Raw genomic sequence first — 25,875 nt, forward strand, 5'->3', positions numbered from 1 at the left:
AACCGAAGGGGTACCAACATTTGCGATCCCGGGGGCACCCGTACAGTCTGAGTTGCCAGCGCCTGCACCGTCGCACAAACTGTGCGTATTTTGGTAGGGCTTGTCAAGAACGCAACCCGCCGTCCCGACGGAAGCTCAATGCAGGCCTGATCTATGAGAATTTTGATGGGCATTTTGGACTAAAAGTCCGTACCTAGCAAACAAGGAACGGCCAGCGATGATGATACAAAAATAGGGCCCGCCAATTTGATGTCACCAATGCAAATAGTCGCCCGAATCTGGCCGATGATCCCCAGGGATCCCCCATTCGCCGCATAAAATGGCACGTCCACAGGCAGAAGGGGTCGACTTTGGACGGGAAGAATGTTATAAATAAGGTCCGAAATGATAGTGGCCGACGCACCCGTGTCCACAAGCACCCGGACCTCAACCCCGTCAATAAACCCCGTTACCACGGACGACCCGGCCGACGCAGCCACTATCCTGTGGGCCAATTCGGACCATTCGACTGCTTGCGGGCCGTGTACGGACCCCCCCCGCCGAAGTGAACCCCCAGCACCCAGCCGCGGACCCCCCACCGCCAAGCGGCGACCCGAACGTGCCGCGTATGTGGACCGGGCGTGTGAGGTGCCGTGACTTGCCGGGTTTAGTTGGGATGACTTGTGGGCCTGGTCGTCGTCCCGACGTGGTCCCGTGGCGCGCTGACGCGGGGCCCGGCACCCGGCTGCGACGTGACCCCGAAGGCCGCAGTTGTAGCAGACGACGAGGGATGTCGTAGGTTTCGGTTGCTCCAGCTTGCGGGATGAACGTGTGGGTGAACGACCTCCCGTTCTCCACTCCCCCGGACGCGATACAGCGAAGGCCTGCTCCCGATCCGCAGCTGGCTGAGGCTCGGCGATCGTGGCGGCCAGTGCCGCGTTCTCCGCCAATTTGCAGACGACCGTCGGCTTGCGCTTGAGGACCTCGTACGCGCGAATACTCGTGGCGATCGCCAGGGAGCAGATATCCATTTCGTCTGCCACATTGATGGGGACTCCCAACTCGTGGGCCAACGCCAGCAGCTGCTCCGTCACCATGGCGTCCTTCCCCTCCTTGTCCATGCGGGGAAAAGCTGCGTCCGCCAAGGCGAGCAGCGCCGTGCGATAGGCGAGCGTTGTTTCCCCAGCCACCTTCCGCCGATCGTAGAATTGGTGGCGGCAGGTCGAGGGCGGGCCGAACACCCTAGCCATCAGGTGTAGCGCGGCCTGGAGCGTTGAGCGAGACGACCGTGGGGCCGATGTGAAGGCTGCAAGCGCGTCGTCGTCGAGCATCGCTGGCAGAGCGCGCAGGGCAGTGGTGTCGGACCACCCCGACATTTCTTGATGTGCGAGGAACCTTCGGTGGAAGGCTCCCCAGTCGCCTCCGTCTGCCTTGAACGCCGACAGCGCGGGCAATCGTTGCTGGAGGACTCGGTCGTCGTCGTCGTCGGAACGATTTTCCCCCGCGCCACTGTGGTCAGCAGTCGCACCCTGGAGAGCTCCGGCGCGCGCCGATGACGCGGGCCGCGCTGAGTGGAGATCTCCGGTCACGTGGTGTCCCCGCTTCCCGCCAAACAATGGCGGTCCCTCAAAAACGGCGCCAACCTCAAAACTTTTGGCGCGAAGCGCCTTCTGGCGGGAACCCTCCAGCCGCGCCGCCTCCTCCAACCCCGCAGCCGTCCCTCCGCCCGCTGGAACGGAGATCTCCGCCAAAACTGCAGCGGCGGCGAGCAGCAACTCCGCCAGGCGGGAGTGCGCGTCCTGTAGGCTGGTGTCGGAGGCGAGCTGAGCGTCGGCCATCGCCGCGAAGTGCTGCATCGGCGGCAACTCCTCGTCCTCTCCTCCCGAGGTTGGTGTCTCCGGTACGCCGTCGTCTTCCCGATCTCGCTCGTGGGTACGGGTAGTCTTCCTAGTATCCATTCTTCTTGAAGACAGGTTTACTTCTGACGCCAGTTGTAATGTAGTAACTCGGCGGGAGACGACTTCACGGGTAGCACACTCTTTATTTCACCAACTTCGGTTCACAGGCGACTAACACCCACTGTAGTATCTCGGGTGACTAACACCCACTTGGTTACTCGGGTGACTAACACCCACTTGGTTACTCGGGTGACTAACACCCACTTGGTTACTCGGGTGACTAACACCCACTGGGTTACTCGGGTGACCAACACCCACTTAGCTACTCTGGCGACTAACGCCCACTGAGCTACTCTGGCGACTAACGCCCACTGAGCTACTCGGGTGACAAACACCCACTGAGCTACTCGGGTGACTAACGCCCACTGAGCTACTCGGGACACACCCTGCCGGGGTGTCCGTCTCGACTGTGGGTCCCCCAGTCCCGGCCCACGTGGGCGTCGAACCACGGGTCCCACAGTCTCGCCTCCGAGCCACACAGGGCCCCGGTCCCTACAAGGACAGCGGGACTAGGGGTCTCGGGGCACTAGGTCTTCAACTCCGTCTTCGATCTTCAACTGGTTAACAACCCCGAGTGCTCTCGCGCGTCCCCCTTTATACCCCACCTGCGGACGTCGCTGAGAGCACCCATCCTATTTGACCAATCACTGGGCGCTGGCTACGATCCTGTTTTCCCACATCTCAGCGTGCCTCACCACCCACGCGGCGCCGCCCCGTCATCCGTCACTCCCGGCGCGCGCGTGTCCATACCACGCCCACAACGCGTGCCCAACCCCGCACCCCGTGCCGCCCCGTGATCCATCACTGTCACAGTCGGCGCGCGTCAACACCACCACTACACTTCTAACATTTTGAAGGCCGTTTCACGCGTGGGGAAATATTCTGTTTTCGTCCATTGATCAGTGACAATGAGACAACGTCACTATCGCCAACAACAATGGGGTACTAATTTTAACACATAGGTTTTTCTCAGCCAACGTTACGATTCTTAATCAATATTTTACTAACTGCTAAATTTGGTTGCGAGAATTGTCCTTCAGCTGAACAATAATAATCGGCGCGGTGTTCAATGCCTCACCAACACAAATGTCTCACCAACACAAATCCTGGTCAAATTGTAACTTGGCCTGACCCGAAACTATATTATGAACCAAGGCAATATATTTCAGCTATTCTTGTCAAGATGGGAATACACAACAATTGACCTTTCCCTACAAAAAATGTCTACACCCAATGTAAGTTTGCACATGCGCGCACACACACACAGGGACATCGGTGAGACACGCACACGGAGACTTCAACTGACCTTTTCCAGTGTTTTCTGGTCTTCGGACAGAGCTTGCTTTGCCAGGTACTCTTCCCGTTTAATTTTTACCTTTAGATCAGGAGCCACATCCATAATGAGCCAATCTATTGCTCGAGCCACAAGAAACACCAGGTGCTGCCGAGAGAAAACATAGCCACTGGGTGAGTTCACGGAGTAAACTTCGGAGTTCTCGCATGTTTCCCTTTAAAGCAAGGTCATCCTCAGGCACACGGCTATTCACTCATCACTCTGAAGGAACGTGTTGGTAATTTGCCGTGAGGTTTACGGTGGGTTCTTTTCACGATGGCACACCTGGTATGCGGCATACGTCACAGTAATATTTGATGTTACACTCTATAGAAAGGAACTGTCAGTGTGCACAGTTTAAATGATTTATATGTGTACTTATGATGTTAAACCGAGTGGGATATTCATTGTATAAATGCAGTAATGTATAGATTACAGATTTACAATGTTCATAAACAAGTCATTACGTGTTTGCTATGTGTATGTGTTAATTGATACCATAGACACAGTTGCAATGGAGATGTTCCATCCCAAAGGATATTGCAGGTGAAATATTTGAATAAATATGACATCAATAAAATTAGACAACATGAACGTGCTTCGCTTAATGCACACAACGACGAGTTGCAGAACCCACGTGACAATATTCATGATTGCAAATCCTTCTGTAAGAATGATGTATGACAAAATTCACGGCCAAAGCTGTCGATGATAGGCAGTCAATGTAACCCTTACTCTGTCCACCACACTGCAATGTTCGGTGATAAAAAGACGTGCGAAAGATTTACAACTGAAGAATGTCTACGTTTCCAGTGAGATACACGGATAGGTTTTTGTTTTGGTGGTGGGAGACTGTCAGGGCAGATGTTGGAGGGTCACGTGTCGACTGTGCTGCAGCTGGGAGATCTTGCAGAGGGTGGAACATGTTGGCGAGGTGTTTTTGCATCAACGGCTTTGGCCATAGAATTCAGAAGCATTATTTAGACTATATAACTCATTCGGAATGGATTCACTTGAATTTACCCTCTACAATATCTGGTTATATTACACTTCATGTTGCAAACCTAATTACTTAAAACTAATTACCTACTATGATCACCCAGAAATGTCTGTCCGTCCTGCGCGTGACGTCACTGCACATGAGGCTCATCCCCCCGCGTGACGTCACTCCACATGAGCCCCCCCCCCTCATTAATATTCATGAGTGGGTGGATTTTTACACTAACGCAAAGGAAGGTCGAGCCGATTGAGAGACTCACATTACCATAGGCATTCATTACCAGCATAAATACTGCCTCCAAGCCAATCTGTATAGTTGTTGACAGGAAACATTATCATTAATAACAAGAATACCAACTCGAACATCAACACTCTGGTTGTGCATGTTTGAAGCTGTCAAACACCCTGGGTTGGGGCCAGAACAGTCCCCGGCCATTTCAGAAATCCTGCTGGGACTTTGACCCAGTTTAACATTTGATGGCCCTTGCGCTCAATTCGTGAAAACAGGCCAATGGGTGAGGGCAACCTGAGCAGTGGGCAGGGTTGGCAGGGAAGCAATGGGTGGGGACAGTGTCAGAGAGTTGAGGGGGGCACTGCTGTGTCGGACTGGCGGAGGTCATCACCCATCCCGGTTGAGCCTCCCCCGTTATTTGGTAGCTCTATAATAAGCTTGAAGGCTTTTGAGGATATTTTGCATCGGGAAAGACTAGTCCCTTACCATAGGAATACGTAATTTATGCAAGTGAGTATACTTAATGTTGTCACACTTCATGAAGAGCAAGCACAAAGATAATTGGAAGTTAAGTGTGTGGGAAAATGTCAAAACTGGGTGGTTTTTAACTTTTGCCGACAAAACTGGATCCCAAATGTCAAAACTGGGTGCACCCTGGGTGGCCAAAAACTTGAGTTTTGGACACTCAGGGTGCACCCAGTTTTGACATTTGTCAAATACACTTGATAATTGTATACTAGCACAGTGTGCCAGCACCCCATTCATCCAAACACTTGGTATTTGTATACTGGCACACTGTGCCAGCACCCCATTCATCTAAACACGTGGTATTAGTATGCTGGCACAGTGTGCCAGCACCATATAACTACACACACTTGATATTTGTACGCTGGCACAGTGTGCCAGCACCCCAACGACCAACATTTCAAGCTACGGCTCGGACTCGGAAGTGAGCTCGGGGCGGGCTTGCGACCAGGCGGGCGCACTGCCACCTTGCTCACATTCGAATGGCAACCCTCCACCCCAAGAAGACTTTTACCACGCGCCGCGAGGCCATCCACGGCATCCAAGACTTTGCTTTGCAACAAGGCAAGCGCGCGGTCCTTGACCTCAAGCGAAGCGGCGGACGGCACGTTGCCATCGTCTGCTCTAGTTCAACACCTTGTTCCTTCAAGGTGAAGCTGACGAAGCTCACGGGGGAACGACGCGGCTTCCGCGTCTCGGCGCTGTGCACGGATCACCACGGCTGCACGGGCACTACCAAGATCACGCAGCGCCAAGTGGAGGCGAACACGACAGCCCGTTCGGCCTTTCGCGCCAACCCCCGTACCTCCGCACCGACTGTCATTGCCCAGGTCGCCGACGTTGCTCGCGTCATTGTCCCGACCCGGATGATGTACCGCGCCAAGGACACGTGCATCGCGGCGAACGAGAGTGCGGCCCATGCAGGCTTCGAGTTCATCAACTCGCTGGTGGAGACGTTCGGCAAGCTCAACGCGACGACCTGCAGTGTGCGAGAAGACGCGGGCATCTTCTGGGGTGCGTTCATCTGCAACCCGATCGCACGCTCGTTGCAGCCAAGTCTTCAACGCGTCGTCGGCATCGACGGGTCGCACATGAAGGCGCGCGCCTACAATGGAACCATGCTCGTCCTCGTTGGGCGCGACGGCAACAACCGCAACGTCCTTCTCGCCGTGGCGCTGGTGCCGTCCGAGACGGCAGCGGCCTACGACTGGTTTCTCAACTGCTGCACGACCAACGACATCGAGCTCGACGGCACGCCGGTCTTCTGCGATCGTGGCACGGGCATCCTAGCCTCCAACTGGAAGGACCTCATGCTCATCCACTGCACGCGGCATTTGATCTGCAACGGCGTGGACAACATCGGCTCCGCGTTCACGCCCGACCTCCAAGGCATCATCTACGATGCCCAAGGGTGCGCCTCCGAGGCCGCAGCTCCTTGGGCTGCTTGGGCGTAGCTCTGCCTGCGGCGGCCACGTACTACAACAAGATCGACCCCCACACGTGGGCGCTCTACCCGCACCTGCACACGACGCCATTGTACGGCTGGCGCACGACGAACTTTGTGGAGTCCACGAACAGCGAGGCCCTGCCGGCTCGCGAGATGGACCCCTTCCACTTCCTCATGCACCACATGGAAGACATGATGACGACGGCCTTTGCCCACCGCAGCGACGCCGAGAAGTGGGCCGCTCAAGGGCGTGTCATTACGCCGTACGCTCAAGGACTCATCGATGCTCAGCAGGCGTTGGCCCCGAGGTACAAGGTCTACGAGAGTACCTCGACGCGTGCATACGTCAAGGATCCAGACGCCTACGCCTCTGCCAAGCGCCGAGTCGATCTCAGCTCTCGGACGTGCACGTGCGGGTACATGAAGCAGATGGGCTTGCCGTGTCGGCACTACATTCGTGCCCTCATGGCGTTTGGGCGGATGCCCGAGCTCTACGACGCATGTGCGGTGTGTTACCAAGTCTCTGCCATCAACACGACATGGACCTCGGTTGCCGGTATCGAGCTGCCCATTGCCGAGGAGCTGCAACGCGACAACACCATGATGCCACCTCCTCGCCAGAAGAAGGCTGGCCGCCCGAAGAAGCGTCGGATTCGCAACCGTGGCGAAGGTGGCCCATTGGGCCTCACGCGGTGCTCCTTCTGTCGCGCCAAGGGCCACAACAAGCGCTCTTGCCCGTCGAAGTAGTTATATATATGTAACATGTTTTGTTCTAAGTGTGCAGCACCATACTTCTCGATGCAAACACTATCTACCGTTGTTCTACTGTAGTAGGTGTAGCATGCAAGCTGGCACACTGTACCAGTATACAAATGGCAAGTTCGTGTATGTTCGCGAGCTGAAAGTGTTACTGTAGTTGCAAGCTGGCACACTGTGCCAGTATACATATGGCAAGTAAGTGTTACTGTAGTAGCGAGCTGGCACACTGTGCCAGTATGCAAACGGGAAGTTTGTGGTGCAAGGTATGGAACATGAGCCACGAGAAACATCATTTGGAACGCTCTAAATCTGTGGCGACATATGGATGAATAACGCAAGGACCTAAACGTGTACAAAATTATACATTAAATCGTACACCTTCTTCACCCAGTTTTGACATTTATCCACATTGAACATCACCCAGTTTTGTCATATCAAAAAGCACCACCCTGTTTTGCCTGTCGTTTTCCAAGACCACCCAGTTTTGACATTTGGGATCCAGTTTTGTCGGCAAAAGTTAAAAACCACCCAGTTTTGACATTTTCCCTTAAGTGTGTGCTGACAAACTCCGGTACCTCAAAGATAATCACAAAGCTCAAACGCACAGCCAGGAGCTTCCAGTAAAAGAGCGTCAGGTTCCCATCTTGATCTCGGAAGTCTTTGTATCTGTAGATTTACAAGTGACAAATGTGCAGTCATTTGCAGTTTAGCCTAGACTGTTGCTACGGCTACCGTTAAAATGTGACATTTCAGGTTTTCGTTGCTTTAAAACCAATATAGACCCGCAGGTGCGGTGGAGCTTTAAAAAAGTATGCTATGCGACCACAGTTGGAAACAGCCCTGGACTATGACCTTGCAGAAATGCTTTTAAAATCGCTTAAATAGGCATCTTTATACATGCCATTTAATTGTCCTGCATAGAGTGTGTTCATTGCATGCCAACAATACATTTATAATTCCCAGAGCCAGAATCATTCAAAGATGCCATCTTTGTGCCATCGATGGTGACCTGGCCGAACCATCACTTGGGAACCTTGTCAGATTACGGGCGGCTAAAATCCAGTTTCAAAACCAGGATCTCAGCCATGCCAGCTCAGTAATGTTCACTCGTATAGATAAGCAAGAAAATTGACGCTTCTGACATTCTTTGTTTACAAGTCTAGTTGTTGCTGCCCCCATAGTCTGTAAATCACTTCGCCTTTCCACAGCCATCCATGCTGTCGAATTTCTTGCCCCTGTTCAAGTCCAGAGCCTTAAGACCTTTCTATTCTCATCTGCTTATGATGGACTGCCTCTCTCTACAAAATAAATGTCCGCTGTTTCTTTACAGCATCTTGACATGTGGTTGCATTTACGAAGTAGTAAGTGACTTACATTCCTTTCTTAATCAACTACTACACGCTGGTTTAGGCAGTGCAGATTGATAAAAGGTTGGCCCAGGACCAATTTCGGATATCACTCGCCAATGATGTTTGCCGTGGCTGAGAATCAAAATCAAGTCACCGCTTTAAGCTTCTATTTAGATACTATATCAATTCCGATTGTATAATTATTGTATTGTTAATGTTGTAGCTTGGCTCTCCAACACACCGGTGTGCTGTACTAGTAACGAATTGGCATGTTCGGTTTACGTGACAAACCTTACTAATGAGCTGTGTCAGGTGGTGGCGGGTTTAACGACAAATTTCTATATTTAAGCGATCTAACCTAAAAACCACTAATATGGATGATATTGGTCGCGAAAGCCTATGTGTTAAGCAGAATTCAAAGCAGGCATTCAAGTCAACCATAATGTATGAGAGACACCCCCCAGTGTCTAACTACTGCAGCCTCTCTCTACTGTAATATGCCAAAAGAGAAATAAATTGTGCACGCTGCACGAGTGGTAACATTGCTGCTCACTGTGTGCACAGCACGAGCAGGAGGCAGTACCTGCACATGGTGTGATTGGCGGCCACGTATTCACGGGGAGCGTAGGCCAACGTGAAATCGACGTAACCGTCCAGTGACGACTTGTAGGTGTATCGGTAGAGTAGGCGGGGCAGGAAGTCAGAGGTGAACGCTATCAAAAAGGCCTGGAACGCAACACCGATTTAGCGCCGTTTAAAACACAATTGGCTGGCACTCAAGCGCAACAAAAATTGCAGTCAATTGGTGACATAACTGTTTTCTAAGAGAAATGTGTATATAAATCAGATCTCACTTGTTTTAAATCATATCAAATAAAGCAATTCACACGTCAATATATAAGCTTCGTGACAAACAGCAGAAAAGGATGCTTTAATTATGTTAGTTTGACCAGGGCCTCCACACGTCGTGCTAGTGTCAGGGGGTACCTTGACCGTAATTCACCACACTGGTCAAAGTGTGTTAGTGAAGACAGGGAGCATTGAAGTATAGTACATACAACACAGCAGTCTCTCACAAATTGCTGTGCATTGTGGTCCCCCAGCGAAGCACTATCCACGCTAAATCCTGTTCAGCTTTCCAGATCCGCGGAGATCGGATGCATTGCCGCTGATTAGGTCATGGGCTTTTTCAGGAAGCTTCCTCGGGAAACTTCCAGCACGTGCAGTGAAAAGTCGGACATTGTGCCAAAGAACATGCGGTACAACCAGAAAACATATCAGTGAGCCATACAGCACAACCACAAAAATACCTGGGCATAAGTCAAACTGTTCATCTGTTTGTTCATTCAGTTCTGTTTAACGCAGGGGTGAACTTTTCCTTACCAAGGGCCGAATCATCATCAGCCATGCTAGACGAAAGCCATCTTCGGGAAGCACGTGGAGTGAAACGTCAGACACCATGCCGAACAATTTGCGGTACGACCGGAAATCAAAGCACAGCGAACGATGTGCAACGGGAAAGGAACGACACTGACGTTGGAGATGATGGAGATGTGGGCGAGGCCAGAGAGGATGTCGAACCAGACGCCGATGCCCCTGACGCGCTCCACCACCGAGCGCCGGTACCGACACACAAACTTGCGCGCGTCCAGACGGATCTCCACCCAGTTGTTGATGAGCGCGAAGAGCGGAGCCAGCGGGAACGCCATGACGAAGATGGTGATGAACCCAAACTGCATCACTGTGGTCGAGAAGGTTGAGTTAGGGGCAGGGATCGGAAACTTGCGGCTCCGCAGCCGCGTGTGGCGTTTTAAGAACTGCTTTGTGACGTTATTTATTAACGACCACAAATACAAAGATCCCCCATATAGCCTTAACAGACTGTTGGGGCAAGTGCAGTTAGCAACTACGAAGGCAGGCATGGTATAACACGAGGGGGTGGGTGGCCAGCACCACGCCTGACCACCTTTGTCTTCCCATCGGTGATGTTTATACACTACACCAGCTACTTATTTGAGGCTGAGTCGACATAGGGGAGGCCCAGGACTGGTTCAAATATTCGTTATTGGCATTGGCCATGAGCGGGAATCGAACTCGCGTCGCTGGGTTCATAGCACGGCATGCTAACCGCTACAACACTACCATTCCCCATTAAGGACCACCGTTTCGTATTCACATGCATTGCGGCTGTTGGAATATTGGTTTCTGACCCCTGTGTAAGGGGGTTGGTGAAAACTGAACACTCGGAAATGTTTTGTGGTGTGAGGCATCCAGGGTACGTAAACACTTTCAGGTTCTTTGCAAGCCATCTGGCTACCATGAGAGGTTCGTTCATGAGGCTATTCACATATACAAACACAGAGACAATTTCAACCGAGAAAATGGATTCTGGCTTAGCAATCATTGGAAGGATTTGATAAATCATTTCAGGTCTTAATTGATTGTGTTCATGCTTACGGTGACTTTCAGACCGCATTCCATTTTCTCCCCCCTCCTAGATGGACTCGTCCATCTGGCCAACTGCCAAATCGCTGTCTGTGGTGCTGACGTCAGGACAAAGCACCACTTTTTTCAAATTTTCTTGCTGTGGATTTCACACCTGATGATGATTGCTTGTGTTGCAGTCGAAACGTCGTGAGAATTTTTTTTGTTTTATATTTATATTATTGTATTATTTCCCTTCTACGTGACTTTACCGTAAGAACCAAAAATATACTTTCAGGATCCTCCATGTACTCAGCATTGCCTGTCCCCTCTCATCTCACTCTGCTCACCTCCACATGAACTCCCTTACTTCTTTCCTGTCATCTCACTCTATTGCCCTCTGCACACGTTCTGCCCCCAGAAAACCAACGCTTTCTATTGAAGACCCCAGTCAACCTTGAATCAGTGGGTGGTGACTCATTCACCTCCACTGCCCCCAGTTTGGATCTCCTTACTCATAGCCATCCATGATATTTAGACAGTGTCTCTGTTCGCGTTCCGGCTCAAGATATTCCTTTTTTTTCAATTTAAAGCTTTCGTGACTGCAGGGATTCATCTTCTTGGTTCTTTCGGTAAAGTCACGTAGAAGGGAGATACTAAAATAATAAAAATACAACATAATAAAATAATTCTCACGTTTTGGCCGCAACGCAAGCAGCCGTCCTCAGGTGTGACCGGAACGTAATGAGATTTATTTTATTATGTTTTATTTTTATTATTTTATTATTTCCCTTCTACGTGACTTTACCGAAATAACCAAGATATTCCTTTTTTTACACGCTTTCACGCTTTTATTTAACTCACTTCGTCTGTTGTATCTTCAAAAAAGAAATCTTGTAACTAAATTTTTACACACTTCCCAATGTCCTATCGACTGCAAACTTCGTATAGGTATGTCATACTTATGACAACACGATATTCTATCATAAAAAAAAAATCCAAAACTTATATTTAACAACTGTTTACATGCTTTTATTTCACTTACTGTATGTGTTGTCGTATCCAAAAATCTTGCAACTCAATTTCAACCGTATTCCCAATGTCCTATAGACTGCAAACTTCGTATAGCTATGTCATACTGATGATAATACTAAATTCTATCATAAAAAAATATATATTTTTAAACAATCTTTTTAACGGTTCTAATTGTCCACGCTCAACTGACGTTGCCTGTAAATCACCACGTGGTCCCTTACGTCACGGCAAGCCACGGGGAGCCACGCCCAGGGGCGGGGGATGTGGAAGGAGGGGAGGGGCGATGGGGGAAGTGGGCATGGGGAGGGGCAGCTCGGACAGTACATTTCATTAAAGCGTGTTTAATAAAAAGCATTTTAAAATATTTTATTACTTGTGAATATGATTCCGGCTATGTCTCTCTACAAAATTAATATGTCCACTGTTTTTGCGGGATATCTTGGGATGTGGTCGCATACAGATGCAATATAAAGTAACACTGGTAATTCTATTTGCAATGCAATAACCGTCCATCTGCCTCACCCATTTCCAGGTACTCGTCGAAAAGGCCAGTGTTATGCAGGAGCTCATAGTCGTCCTCCCAGATGTTGAGCTCTTGTACCAGACGCTTGCCTCGGATCTCATCCAGCTTCTTCCGCTGCCTCCACTGCTGGATTATCCTGCAGTGCAGATCAGAGGGAAGCACGATCAGTATGTGGTACCACTGTGAAAGGTGGATGTGAAATGGTAGGAAATTGGCAGTAAGAGTGAATGAATGTGAAAATAATTATTAAGAGGGTAGAGCCGTGGTGCAGTGGTTAGCATGCTGGCGAGTTCTATTCATGGATGCCATCTTTTGGATGATATTTAAACCCAAGGCACTGATCACCCAATGTACACTAAAATAATCCACGGATATTTGTTTTACATTCACATAGCTCCCTCTAGTGGAGTTCCCTTCTGCTAGCAGTGGTGTGAGCAAGCGATTGCAGGGCTGCACACGTGGATAAAATCAGTGGCAAGTGATATCTGAACCAATCCTGGGCCCCCTTCTCTACGGCTGCTAGACATTTCCACGTGATAAGCCACTTCGTTGAGCTATCATTTGTGGCCAGGTCGCTTCAGAAAAGTACCTTTGTAGTTCAGAGGGACTTACCTGGTAAAATAAAAAAAAATAGTTTAGTTTAGTTTTCAACAACCGGCACTGATCAGCATGGCATATTGACTGATTAACATTGCGTTTTGAGCGTTGGTTAAAGTGCATATTGGAACTCACGGGACGATAAGCTCCTGCAGGTTGTTAAGGATCTGCTTCCCCACCATGATGATGAACAGCTGTTGAGCCAGCTCGATCAGGCAGCCGCCTTGGGGACACTGAACACAGCATCGCCTCACTATGACTCTTCAAAACATTGATGAGTTTCGATATATAATCGTGGCTAAATGATTTACCGTCATGTTGTTCAGTTGCAATGTTTACTATATATACCAAACATTTCACCATGATGTTGACGGGTCTGAACATTTATTACAGTTGCTAAAATGCTTCACCATGAAGTTAATGAGATGTAATTTTTTAAATCACAATCATTATTCAGAGTTAACGTTCTGCTGGGTTGTAGAGTAGTAGAGTTCTAATTAACAATTGCAGAAGTGGCTCAGAGGTCAGAGTTCAGAGCTGGCACCACTCAGATCCTGGATTCAGTGGGTTCATGGTATCAGCCCAGTCACCAATGGCAGCACAACATAATTATCATGGCACATTTGGTTTTGCCTGAATTTAGCTGAATATCAGCTCTCAGAATTAAATGGCAGTTTAACTGTCATGTGATGGACATTACTGTCAGTGGCAGAGAAGGTGGAAAAGTGCTGCTCCCTACTGTATGGAAGAAAGGTCACTTGAAGGGAACTCAGAGGTAGATCTGCAATATATGCTTACGTGAGCTGTTCTCGAACACAATTGGCTACACTGCTCTGCGAGAGATCTAAACTGATTCGCGACACGTCTGTTCATATATGTTATCAATCGATGAATCAAGGTCACTTAATTAACAAGGTGATAGTGCAGAGAGTGGGGGACCAATGTTTGACTTGCGTTTTCATTTCGAGTTCCAAAAAGGGATCCGTAGTTTCCTGGATACCCATTGAACCTGGAAAACAAAACACGCACCACGACAACAACTAGATGAATCAGTATCCATCACAAATGCAATGTGCATGCCAGAATCGTTAAACATCGGAACAGTGCTCATGGATGCCATCTTTTGGATGATATTTAAACCAAGGGCCCCGATCACCTTAATGCACACTAAACGAATCCACGGATATTTGTTTTACATTCACATAGCTCCCTCTAGTGGAGTTCCCTTCTGCTAGCAGTGGTGTGAGCAAGCGAATGCAGGGCTGCGCACATTTACCGAGATCTAATCTCATAAAGTATGTATGTTGAACTTCTTTCGCAACGTACGTAGCCAACCGTGCTAACGGAGATGCGGGAAATAGGAACAGTTTGGTGCTAGCTATCATAGAGCGGGGCCGTGGCGCTACACTTATATGCGGTGAGTACAATGCAATATCTTAAAAAAACAGCGGCGCTATGCATCTCCAAATAAAATGAACGCGAACCGCTTGTGCGTTCCGAGATTCAGGAGGTGAATGGGACCCACCCTGCAACTTGCAGGACATCTTGAAACGTGAAAAGGGTTAATCTGACTATGCCCAGAGGGTCACGGATTGGAGGCAGAAGTTGTAGCATGGCACTTACTTGCCCTTGAAGAAGCCCACGTACACAGGCGAGGAGTAGAAATTGACCAGCTGGAAGATGAACACCTTGACGGTTAAAGCGTTCTCGTGCTCCGACTGTGTCCGGTGCATTTCTGATCAAAACACCAAAGCAAGTTTAAGTCGATTCCGTTTAACCGATTGTTTTTTTTTATTTAGTCGTAACTTTTTTGCCACTCCACCGCCCCCCTCCTGTGAAGGTATCCCTGGATCGTGTGAGAAGTTGAGATTATGGTCTGGGGATGTTGAGACTTAATTGGGCGAATTTCTCTGTTGTGGTAACTTCTTTGTTATTTGTGCCTTTTGTTTTGGTGCAATTTCTTTATTAGTTTTTTTTCATTTGCTTGGTAGTTAGCTATATTTAGGAGTTGGACCTTATACATAATGAATGAACAACATTGTGGGATGCAATTAACACGAATGACGATAGCAATCGTCGTCTGCAACAAACGTGCTGAAAAAACAACGAGAGGTTACGGATTGTGTTGCCTTTTTCTTTGTCATGAAGCGTGCAATGAAATAAACGTGGCGAACACAATTTGTGAGTACGTTGCATTCATTGACACACTTGGAGAAACTGTGCATAACGACCAAATCACCAGGCGTACGCGCCGATCTTGGCAGCTAAGCAGTGGTTTAGCCTGGATAGTGCTCGGATGGGCGACCAGCATGCACACCGGCTTGCAATGGACGGCTGCAGGGGCTGTCCTACGTTGTCGGTCAGCTAAGGGTAGTACAACAAAATCCATTGTTGTAATGTACCTCTCTGCTCCATTATCTATGCTCCTCACGTTCACTAACCCGTACTGACCTGTGTGGTGAAGTATGGTCAAATAACCCCCACTTTCTGCAAGGCATGGGGATGCCCTCATCCAGCAGCAGATTAACAAATGGCTATACGTGTATATGTACATACTTTTCGTATGCAATATATCAAATATGCAGTGTATGGATGAGGTCGGCAATTGCTGCTAGATACATTGTGGATTATACCAAACACATACCCCATCTGGTGAGATAGTCTGCCATGGTCGTGTACAAGCGCGACATGATCACGATCAGCACGAGGAACATCAAGGTGCCAGTCATGTTCGCGATATTCGTCGCCTGAAAACATCAGAAACCACAATTACTTTCCCAAACCTCACCAAAATAGGCTATTAATCACGCACCTCTACTGTTATGTCAATCAATTAACTGTAGTTTACCAATAATACGTGTACTGGGTGGACTGTGACTGGGTGGATATAATAAACTTCCAATGCTGTTTTAACCGACGCTCCGGACAGTATAATCAAACTGGTAAACTATGATTTGTAGTCCAATCTACGAACCATTACACAATAGTTTAACACGTAGGCTTTTCGTGACCAATATCATCAACAATATAGGTATTTTGGATACCCTTTGTCATTTATATGCATTCATTAATCCCACCCCCCCCCCCTCATCGCTCAAGAAGTGCTCACAAGTGATGCCTCACATCTACCCCTCTATTTAGGAAACGAAACATGAGAATTTCTCCACAAATCTGGCTGTCACCTGATGAAGCTAGTCGTAATTACTGGCGAAACGTCGTACTTAGATTGTAAATTTCGTGACATTGTTCTTCAACACACCGGTGATGCTGTACTAGTAACGAATTGGCATGTTCTGCTTACGTGACAAACCTGACAAAATGGGTGTGTCGGGTGGTGGCGGGTTTAATGACATTTATATTTTTACTCGATCTAACCCAAAAAACCTGAAATTATGCATTACACAATAGCAGAAATAACAAAATAATAGCTAACATAAAAACAAATACTTTATCCATGTTGGGCTATGAATTCGCATTAAATAGATCCACCACATTGGTTCTAAACAATATTTACTTAATGTTAGTAAAATCTGACTGATCAAAATCAAATTGGCCAAATGTCCCAATTCAGGAACCGACAGAAAAATCATATTCTTTGGGTCTTTCGGTAAAGTCACGGAGATAGGTTCAAAGAAAATAACAAAATAACAAAAAACCACGACGTTTCAATCGCAACACAAGTGGTCGTCTTTTTTCTGATGACGACCGCTTGTGTTGCGATCGAAACGTCGTAGTTTTTTGTTATTTTCTTTGAACCTATCTACGTGACTTTACCGAAAGACCCAAAGAGAATACGAATTCCTGCAGTCACGAAAGCTTTAAGTCAAGAAAAATAATGTTGAGACTCAGTGAGATGTTCCTGGGTAATTCAATAACACTGTTATACATCAATACACCAGACTTACTGTTGAATGACCCTGCGCCTGACAAGGAATCAAGCTCCACTGTTTGGAAAACTACCAAAGTACTAGCTCTGTAGGAGGGAGCTACAATTGAGCTGCGGTATTGTGGGAGAACGTAATTACCTGCGTCGCGAGGAACCAATTGCCAGTCTTGAAGATTGAAATGCTTAGAAGGGCTTCGTACAGTATCACAGTGACCAGGAATATTAGAACCACAGAGATCTACAAAAACACAACATATTGACATAAAACGTCACAAATATTTGGCCTAAACTTAACACGGTAAATATCGGCAGGATTTAAAGCATGAATCGGACTCACATTTATGTCATCATCATCATCACTACATGCTAACTGCAGCCATTCCACCCACATGTAAACATTGCCACGATTCATGCGGGTGTCAACATATTGCAGCTTCATTATTTTACAAATTCCGATGTACAGGTAGTCCTCTACTTACGATGGAGATGCGTTACGACGACCCCATCGTAAGTCGAAAATATCGTAAGTCGAAGATGGGCTAGCCGACCAAGGATTCTTAAAGAATGGTGATAATTTAGCAAAACAAAGCAATTTACAGTACCGTACTGTATAAATTATGTACTGCATGTATTTATTAATTACAATACTGTATTGCACAGTAAAATGTAAAGTAAAAAACAAGGTAAATTCTTAGCCTACCTATATGAACTGCAATTTAATAGAAAGTTTTTTTCAAGAAACAATCCTATCTGCATCACACAAGGCGGGAGATGCGTACATCCCAGCAGCGTCCCAACGTACAGCATCGTACCTCGTACGCTGCTGCGTTTGCCTGCCGCGCGAAATTTAAAATATTTTACAATTGTATCACTATCGCCATTGTAAGATCGAAATATCGTAAGTCGGACCATCATAACTCGGGGACTATCTGTAATAGTTATACCCTCAGAGGTCAATAATTAATATCGGATTTCTGATTTTCTCGTGTGTAGTTATGCAAGGGCGATACTATCGTTGATTATGTGATACAATTGCCATCTGGTGGAAAAATCTGGAAAAAAGATTGCACGTGTCAGGGGTGCCATGTCACTAATCACAATGCAATGACGATGTTTACAAAATGATCAAGTTTCGTTATAATAAAAAAATATTAGTACATTTGGAATTCACACCATGCTTACACTGCAAGGTTAGCATAACAACAACAACAACCGCCATTCGCCACTAAGTGGCGGTGATGTCACCACGACGCTTGTGCCAGGCCATGTGCACCCTGAGGCCACGTGAAGTGTCGAACGCCCACTGGCAGGAGGTCACGGGGCAGACCCAGGTGCCACGGGTCGACTGACCGAGATGACCGAGATGACTGGCTGATGCACCACCTGTGACCCCTACTGTGCCAACTTGCTGTGCTTTAGCCACCCGGCGCTCCGCTCGTTGTTGTGAGCGTCGCTCCTCCGCCCTCCGTTGTTGTTGGAGGGCGACTGCCTCCAACTGCCCAGTAGCGTCCTTCACGAGCCTCCTCCACTGAGGCCGATCTTGACACCGCTGGTACCAGTCATCGGCAAGTCCACTCAGCTCCACGTCCTCCTGTACCACATCACTCCATCTCTTCTCTAGCCCGTGCCGCGCCCGTTTAGCCCCCTCGATCCGGCCGAACAAAAGCTGTTTAGGCATGCGGTGGCTGGGCATGCGGGCTACATGACCCAGCCAACGCAGCCTTGCCTGCCGGAGGAGCTCACTGATGGGACTTTGCCCAGATCTTTCAAGGACTTGTGAGCTCCTCACACAATCCAGCCTGGTTAAACCCAGGATGGATCGTAGGCAGGCCAGCCTAAATGTTTCCGTCCAGCAAAACAACCTCCTACCTCCTCGCGGTGCCGGACGGGCAACACTGTCGTGGGCAGTGCTGTGGGGGGAGGGCCAATGCCCATTGGCCTCTCCCCTCATGGCGTCTGTGACCACCACAGTGGCTAAACGGGGGCTCTGGACGGGTGCGAGGGGCTGGTAACCCCTCCACCTTCAATTAACCACCACTAAACTACGAAAAAATTAGCATAAAGGCACTGTTTCACATACATATCCTGCAGTAGTTTCACATTAGGGAAAAATATTACTATGTCAAAGCCCAATTGAGTAATTTGAAAGCTATTCAACTTTGTAAAAATGGGATCATGACGTCAGCACACAAAGGCTTACACTCTTCGAATGATGTCACGGGATCTTTTACATCCACTGTGGAGCAGACGACGCATATTTTACAGTTAAAGAACCTTAAGTATCAACCAGGGCAGCCTGCTATAATGGAACCACCCTAACACCCTCAAAACCAGGTGAACATTCAAAGACACAACAACACTATGAAGGAAATCATACTCTGAAAAGTCACAACGATTCGTAGCTGCTCAAACAGCTCAAACGTACAAACGGCATTTACCATCAGGAAGAGGACAATTGATCCGGTGACAGTCCTTGGAGTGCGATCGTTTTCGGAGAAGTAGGGTTCCTTTTCTCCCGTGATGGGGTTCTCCCGAATGAGGGGGGCTAGTGCAGCATACTCTGGCCGGGGCCGCTCCTGCAAGAAACAGCACAAGCGAGAAGCAACGCGAATGACCATCACACTACACACACACACTTCAGGGAAGATGTACACCGAGGGTTTAATGTCATATTGCCTACGTCTGCATTAGGGCTCCCGCTTCGAAACAGCCTGCAAACTGAAAAAAGCTTAGTGGCACTAATTGGGTGCTAGGGATAAATATATTTGATTTGGAAATCCTGTGTTTATATTATAGAGAGCTCAGTCACTTCTGATACTGCACGGGCCTCTTGCAGTGACAAAACACTCGCCTCTTCGTGCACCAGCGTGCATCCCCAGTGGTACGTGAGGCAGGAGCTCTTCCTCTTCCAGTATTCCAAGAAGCTCACAGACCAGAGGGAGATGAAGATGCTGTAGAAAATCGTTCCTGGGTAGTCAAATATGTGGCCCATCTGCGGAAGGGACGACACAGAGCACTGCATTATCATCAGCGGCATTTTAATATTACGATTTGTCACTAACTTTGTGGACACTTGCTTGCTAAAAGATTGCATTCACATTTTACGCACTTTAATAATATTGTTGATACATAAATTAAACACGTAACTTTTGGTAATATCAATTGTTTTGCAAAAGTGTTCCAATGAATCAGATATGACAGTTTGCAATACAACTTTTCATACAGAACTCTGAAAATAAACACCACTGGCTCAATAGCCTACTTTTAGACTGCGACATACAAAACAATAACAACTCAACATGGTAGCATTTTGAAATTCTTGGAAGGATAAAAGTAAAATGTGTTCACTCGTTCACTGACAAAATGGTCACCTTAGCCATGTTGCAGGTGTTTGACAGGTTCCACACTTTGCAGGTGTCACAGAGAGGGCACATCTGGTAATGGCTGCCATTTTCACAGATTTCTTTTCTGTGGGAAACAAAAAGGCATAATTGGATATATATGGTGTTATTTGCATGATGGGATTTATTCAATTTTCCAATCAATTTATCCACAAAGGCTATATAATCGAGTGAATGGCCATATACATGAAACAAAATACACATCTAAAATATGTGTGCATGTTGATACATTCAATTATTCACCTTATTTACACAATATTTAAGATAAAATATAATCGAAAAAAGTATATACTTGACCATCGTTTAAAATGTGTGAATCACAACTGGTCCTAATTTATAAAAATGTATTTGATAGGAGCACAATTCAAGGCATATACAGTATCCTTTCACAATTGAGTCTACATTGACCTTAAAAAAGGGTATATTTTCATGAAAATAACATCAAGCAAATGTCACGATGCTTATTACCAGTGAAATTAAGTGGCATTGCACCCCCATGTGCTGAGAGATGGAAACTCACGACATGCCTTGGCAAAGCATCGTCCTACAAAGCATGTGTGCCCTTGAGCCAGATGTCATCAGTTAGCTTGCGTTTTAGAAAAATTGTGTTTTCTAAAGCTCTCCAAAGAACCACAGTTGTGCTGAATTAAATATATCATATACAGGTAGTCTTCTACTTATGATGGAGATGCGTTACGACGACCCCAACGTAAGTCGAAAACATCGTAAGTCGAAGATGGCCTAGCCTACCCAGGAGTCTTAAAGAATGGTGATAATTTAGAAAAACAGAGCAATTTACAGTACCGTACTGTATAAACTATATGCTGTATGCACTTATTAATTACAATACTGTATTGCACAGTAAAATGTAAAGTAAAAAACAAGGTAAATTCTTAGCCTACCTATAAGAACTGCAATTTAATAGAATTTTTTTTCAGGAAACAATCCTATCTGCTATAAAAACTTTTAACATGCATTGAACGTATCGTATCGTGGTAACCCTAAAATGAAATCGCTAAAGCTACGTATCATACATGCATTGAACTATCGTAACGTATCATATTGTACTGTACGCTGCTGCATTTGCCTGCCGCGCGAAATTTAAAATATTTTACAATTTTGTCGTATCGCTATCGCCATCGTAAGATCGAAATAACGGAAGTCGGACCATTGTAACTCGGGGACTATCTGTACAGCCAGTCTTGAAACACAATGTGATGATATGGCAAGTGTACAAGTTATACGCTTCATTTGTCTCATAATTTACAATGGTCTGTCAATCCACTGCTGGATGAAGGCATCCTCACACCACATTCATTATATTACGCTAGTCAGATTACACTCAGCACCAGGGACGTGCGGTCAGGGGAGGCAGAGCCTCACATATCATACTCCAATGAAAATAGCTGTTACGAAAAGAAAAAAAGAATAATCAAATAAATAAAAATTAGATTTTTCCACTGATCTGTGTTATAAATGTAATTTCTGTACGATTCCAATCATTTTTATAGTCAAAAATCGCCAAATTTGCGGAGCTCCGCTGCAAATACAGGAAGAGACGAGAGGTGAGGCAGCGACGAGCTCAGCCTCCCCTCTGATTGCGCAACCCCTCAGTAACTGGATGGAGCGCGGGCAATAATCGCGCGCCTGTTACTATCTCAGTATGTCACCAATGTAATGTTTGTAGACCCCTTAATTTCATGTCCTCGCCTTCCATACTCCAGGTAACTTATTTCACGTATGTGTATAAAGATATTTAGGCTCGCTGGTAGCGTCATGAAACTGCAATGAAAAAACACCAGGGGAGGCAGCTATCACATCTGCCTCACTGAGGACAGCGTGTCTAAAACGCCCCCTTCAGTTAGGCCACGCCCCCTCAGCGAGGCCACGCCCCCGCAGTGAGGCCACGCCCCTCCTTGAGGACATGCCCCCTCGGCGAGGACACGCTCCCTCCGTGAGGCCACGCCCCCTCCGTGAGGACACGCCCCCCTCAGTGTGTGAATCTGGCTCTTGACACGAGCCAGTGCCTCCCCAGCCATTGACCTCACCGCACGTCACTGCTCAGCACTGATGTTAGCCGTGGCTGGGAATCGAACTCGGTTACCTGGGTTCATGGCGCAGTGTGCTACCCACCGTTCCACTGCTCTGCCCCGTGATCTTTGACGAAATGAAAAAGACTTACATTGTGCTGTCATTGTGAAGCGTCAACCATCCCACGAAAAACACAACTAGTCCCACCAAGGCAGGCGGGAGAAGCCAGCAGGTGTAGAATCCTAGTACAAATAAATGACATCAAATCTTGAGTGCATTTGGTATTTGCAAACATTCTTGTAGCGTGAAGCTATCACAGGGGCACAATGTTTGACACAATCAGTAACAAGTAAACCCGTAAAAACAAAGTTTTTCACTATAAATCCTTTATATGTGTGGCGGCTAGAGTCTTCTCGTCCTCTGGCTTGAGATGGCTGCCACCTATGGGTCAGATGATTGTCTCCAAGTATTAAGCAATTGGTAATTAAATATTTAATTCGTTTTCCCTAAACAGTGTAAAATTTTGGAAACATTTTTTCATGAAAATTAATTGTCACACACAACGAGTCTGTGTGGAAAATGTTAGCTCGATTGGATCACGGGAAGTGGGTTAAAAAACGAGCGAAAGATTTGCACGGTCCTAAGCAAGCAAGCGAACTTAATATAAAGGATTTAAAAATATATTCGCCTGTGGAGGACGCTGGGATCGATCCCGCAACCTTTGGCATGGGAAGCGAGGGCGCTACCAACTGCGCTACTCCGCCACGGCCTGTGGAGGGGTTACGCTCTGGGCTCCTACACTATGACGTTCAGCCAAAGCCATGAATGAGTTGTATTTGAATAAATGTTAAATAATTTTTTTTGCCTAAAAAGTGTAAAAAAAATTTAAAATTTTTTAACGAACATTAATTGTCTCGCACAACGAGTCTGTGTGGAAAATGTCAGCTCGATTGGATCACGGGAAGTGGGTTAAAAAACGAGCGAAAGATTTGCACGGTCCTAAGCAAGCAAGCAAGCACGCAAGCAAGCGAACTTAATATAAAGGATTTAAAAATGTCTACGGCACAGCAAAGCGCACTTCATGCATCTGCGTGGGCTTTCGTGATTGTACTGTATGGCTCTGATTTGTTTATTGGTTGTACTTCCAGTCGTTTGGCCGAATGTCTGATAATTTGCTCAATGTGCTGGGCACATATTCTAAATAACCTCTTCCTGCAGAAGCTCCCAGCAGCTGAAGCAGCATGTCAGAGATCGGGCCGAACAACACGTGGTAAAATCAGTGTGCCTCCTTGTGAAATGGAAAGAAGTCAAAGTGTTCCTTCTTTATGCGTGCTATATTAAAACAGGCTTTCATGACAAGGTGCATCCTTTAAAGTATAATGTTTGCTTAAAATTGCATTCCAGTTGTCTCTCGCAATGAGCAATGAAGAAGACAGCATTTAAACTATTTCTGAATTTACTTCATTTTGATAGGCGCCTTATTCAAACCAGGCGGTCAACCTTTTTTCGCGCATGGTAAACAGATATTCTTTATGCTCAAATAAAGTGGCGAAAAAATCTCAGAATGTGAGTTATTGCATAGCCACTTGGCTGCAACTACCAACTTAAAATACCACCCAACTCAGTTTAACCATTGGTTGCTGCCTGGATTCAAATCGAGGATCTCATGTTCGGTTAGCTTGGTGCTTTGACTGGGAAGGTGATATCACATGGGAAGTAGATATCACAGGAATACTTCTGCAATCCTATTAAATGTTTTTTTATCCACTACTAAGCTACCTCGCTAGATCACAAATGGAAATACTCAGGGAACAACCAGGACAGTGACATGGCCGAGTGATAGCGCGCGTTCCGCTGGTTGCCGAAGTTCGCGATTCAAGCCCAGTGGTTGCCCCGGTTATTACTGCGGGGTTGTCAACTATAGAATACACGATGCCGGCTTCACAGTGGACGTTAAATATCCTGTCACGTTATTTAAACGGAGGCCGTGTGTGCTAGCATCATGATGCAAATTTGATCAATTACTATTGAGTGAATCCAATTAATCAATTTGAATAGGCCACACAGCAACATCTCCCCCTATTTGGCAGACTCATGCCCACTTGCAGGCCGGCGCTGCATTCACCTTGCATTAGCTGCCACTGAAGTCTCCTGGCTAGAATGCGGTAGGGACACTGGAATGGTTGAAACGAGATGTTGAGGCACTTAAGCAAGGGCCCTGTGCATGCAAATCGTGATACCGAAGACGCCTTACCGAGCCAGGCGAAGTAGAAGGCGATTTTCTCCCCGAAGTATTCGCGGATGTGGTCCAGGGGCTGGTACTTGAACCAACAGCCCCAGCGGGCCCAGTATTTGTAGAGCACCTGGCGGCGAGTCATCTGTTCCGGGGCCAAGCCCAGGTACGTCCCATCGTAGCTTCCCTATGCAGCCAAACACAATAATAATAATCACGTCATGTATCTATACGGCCAACCACTGCTCAGTCTCGAGACTCTCTTTAAGAAAGTCTTCTGTAGAGATGCATGTAAATTCCATTTTAGGAGCGTTTAATATGCGGAAAGAAACTAGGGTAACCCGAGCATTACCGCATGATCGAGAAAAGCCTCTGTAAGGTGGTGTAGTAACGCTTACGACTCGTTGACACCGGAGTTGGAGGCACACTTGTTTATTTGAACACCAACTTTGTGACATACACAATTGAGGGGGTATCGGCCCCCTCACCCGTCTATCTGAGGACACACCTCTAGGCTAACCTTAGCCTGCCTCTGAGTCCTCCACTAATGGGCTAGGGGAGGCTATCTTGGCCCGACACTGGTCAGTCGGGCCCGGTACCCAGAGTCCAGACCAGCACTGGCTCTGGCTCTGGTACCACGCCACTGGCTCGAGCCTGCGCGGTCCTGATAAGGACGGCGTACCAGGGGGAGTCCAGGGCTCTATCTCAGACGTCTTCCGCCTCCTCTTCTTTAGCTAAACATCACTCCCGAGCCCTTCGATACATTCCCCTTTTATACCCAACCCCTCCCTGAGGGGTGGGGCCCCGGGGGATCATAACGACCGAATCGACCCCCCAGGGTGTCTGGCGCGGACGTCGCAGAGGGCACCTGCTTGTGCACACATGTAGCCCCGCCTACTGTGTTTGTTTACCATAGGCTGCCATGCATAACGGGCTCTCTCTCTAACACCCCTACAGTGGTATCACAGAAATACTTATGTTATTCCTTCAAATGTTTTTATTGTCATTTGAAGGGACTTCAAATGCACCTTGCTGTAGAGATGTTCATCCCATTACAGCTGCAAATATAATTAACTGAAAAAAAGTTTAAGTGTGCATGTATATGTGAGTGTATAGTGCCATATAGTAGGGATACCGCACACATGTTCACGGAACCTGACATTT

General features: G+C 47.3%; 1 protein-coding gene across 1 annotated transcript in view; it reads right to left on the reverse strand.

Annotated features, from left to right (window-relative positions):
- The window catches only part of LOC144942723 (anoctamin-7-like), a 46,423-nt gene that overhangs the window by 6,767 nt on the left and 13,781 nt on the right, over positions 1-25,875 (reverse strand). Inside the window, exons 8-22 of the mRNA XM_078869589.1 lie at positions 24,733-24,898; positions 22,630-22,720; positions 20,418-20,514; positions 19,898-20,038; positions 19,485-19,622; positions 17,186-17,284; positions 15,805-15,907; positions 14,784-14,895; positions 14,115-14,169; positions 13,296-13,393; positions 12,563-12,699; positions 10,117-10,322; positions 9,165-9,307; positions 7,808-7,898; positions 3,244-3,378 (exon numbers count right to left, since the gene is read on the reverse strand). Of these exons, the coding sequence (XP_078725715.1) occupies positions 3,244-3,378; positions 7,808-7,898; positions 9,165-9,307; positions 10,117-10,322; positions 12,563-12,699; positions 13,296-13,393; positions 14,115-14,169; positions 14,784-14,895; positions 15,805-15,907; positions 17,186-17,284; positions 19,485-19,622; positions 19,898-20,038; positions 20,418-20,514; positions 22,630-22,720; positions 24,733-24,898 (1,812 nt within the window). The remainder of the gene's footprint in view (positions 1-3,243; positions 3,379-7,807; positions 7,899-9,164; positions 9,308-10,116; positions 10,323-12,562; positions 12,700-13,295; positions 13,394-14,114; positions 14,170-14,783; positions 14,896-15,804; positions 15,908-17,185; positions 17,285-19,484; positions 19,623-19,897; positions 20,039-20,417; positions 20,515-22,629; positions 22,721-24,732; positions 24,899-25,875) is intronic.

The sequence above is a fragment of the Lampetra fluviatilis genome, chromosome 28 (genome assembly GCF_964198595.1).
Source record: "Lampetra fluviatilis chromosome 28, kcLamFluv1.1, whole genome shotgun sequence".
Classification (NCBI taxonomy): Eukaryota; Metazoa; Chordata; class Hyperoartia; order Petromyzontiformes; family Petromyzontidae; genus Lampetra; species Lampetra fluviatilis.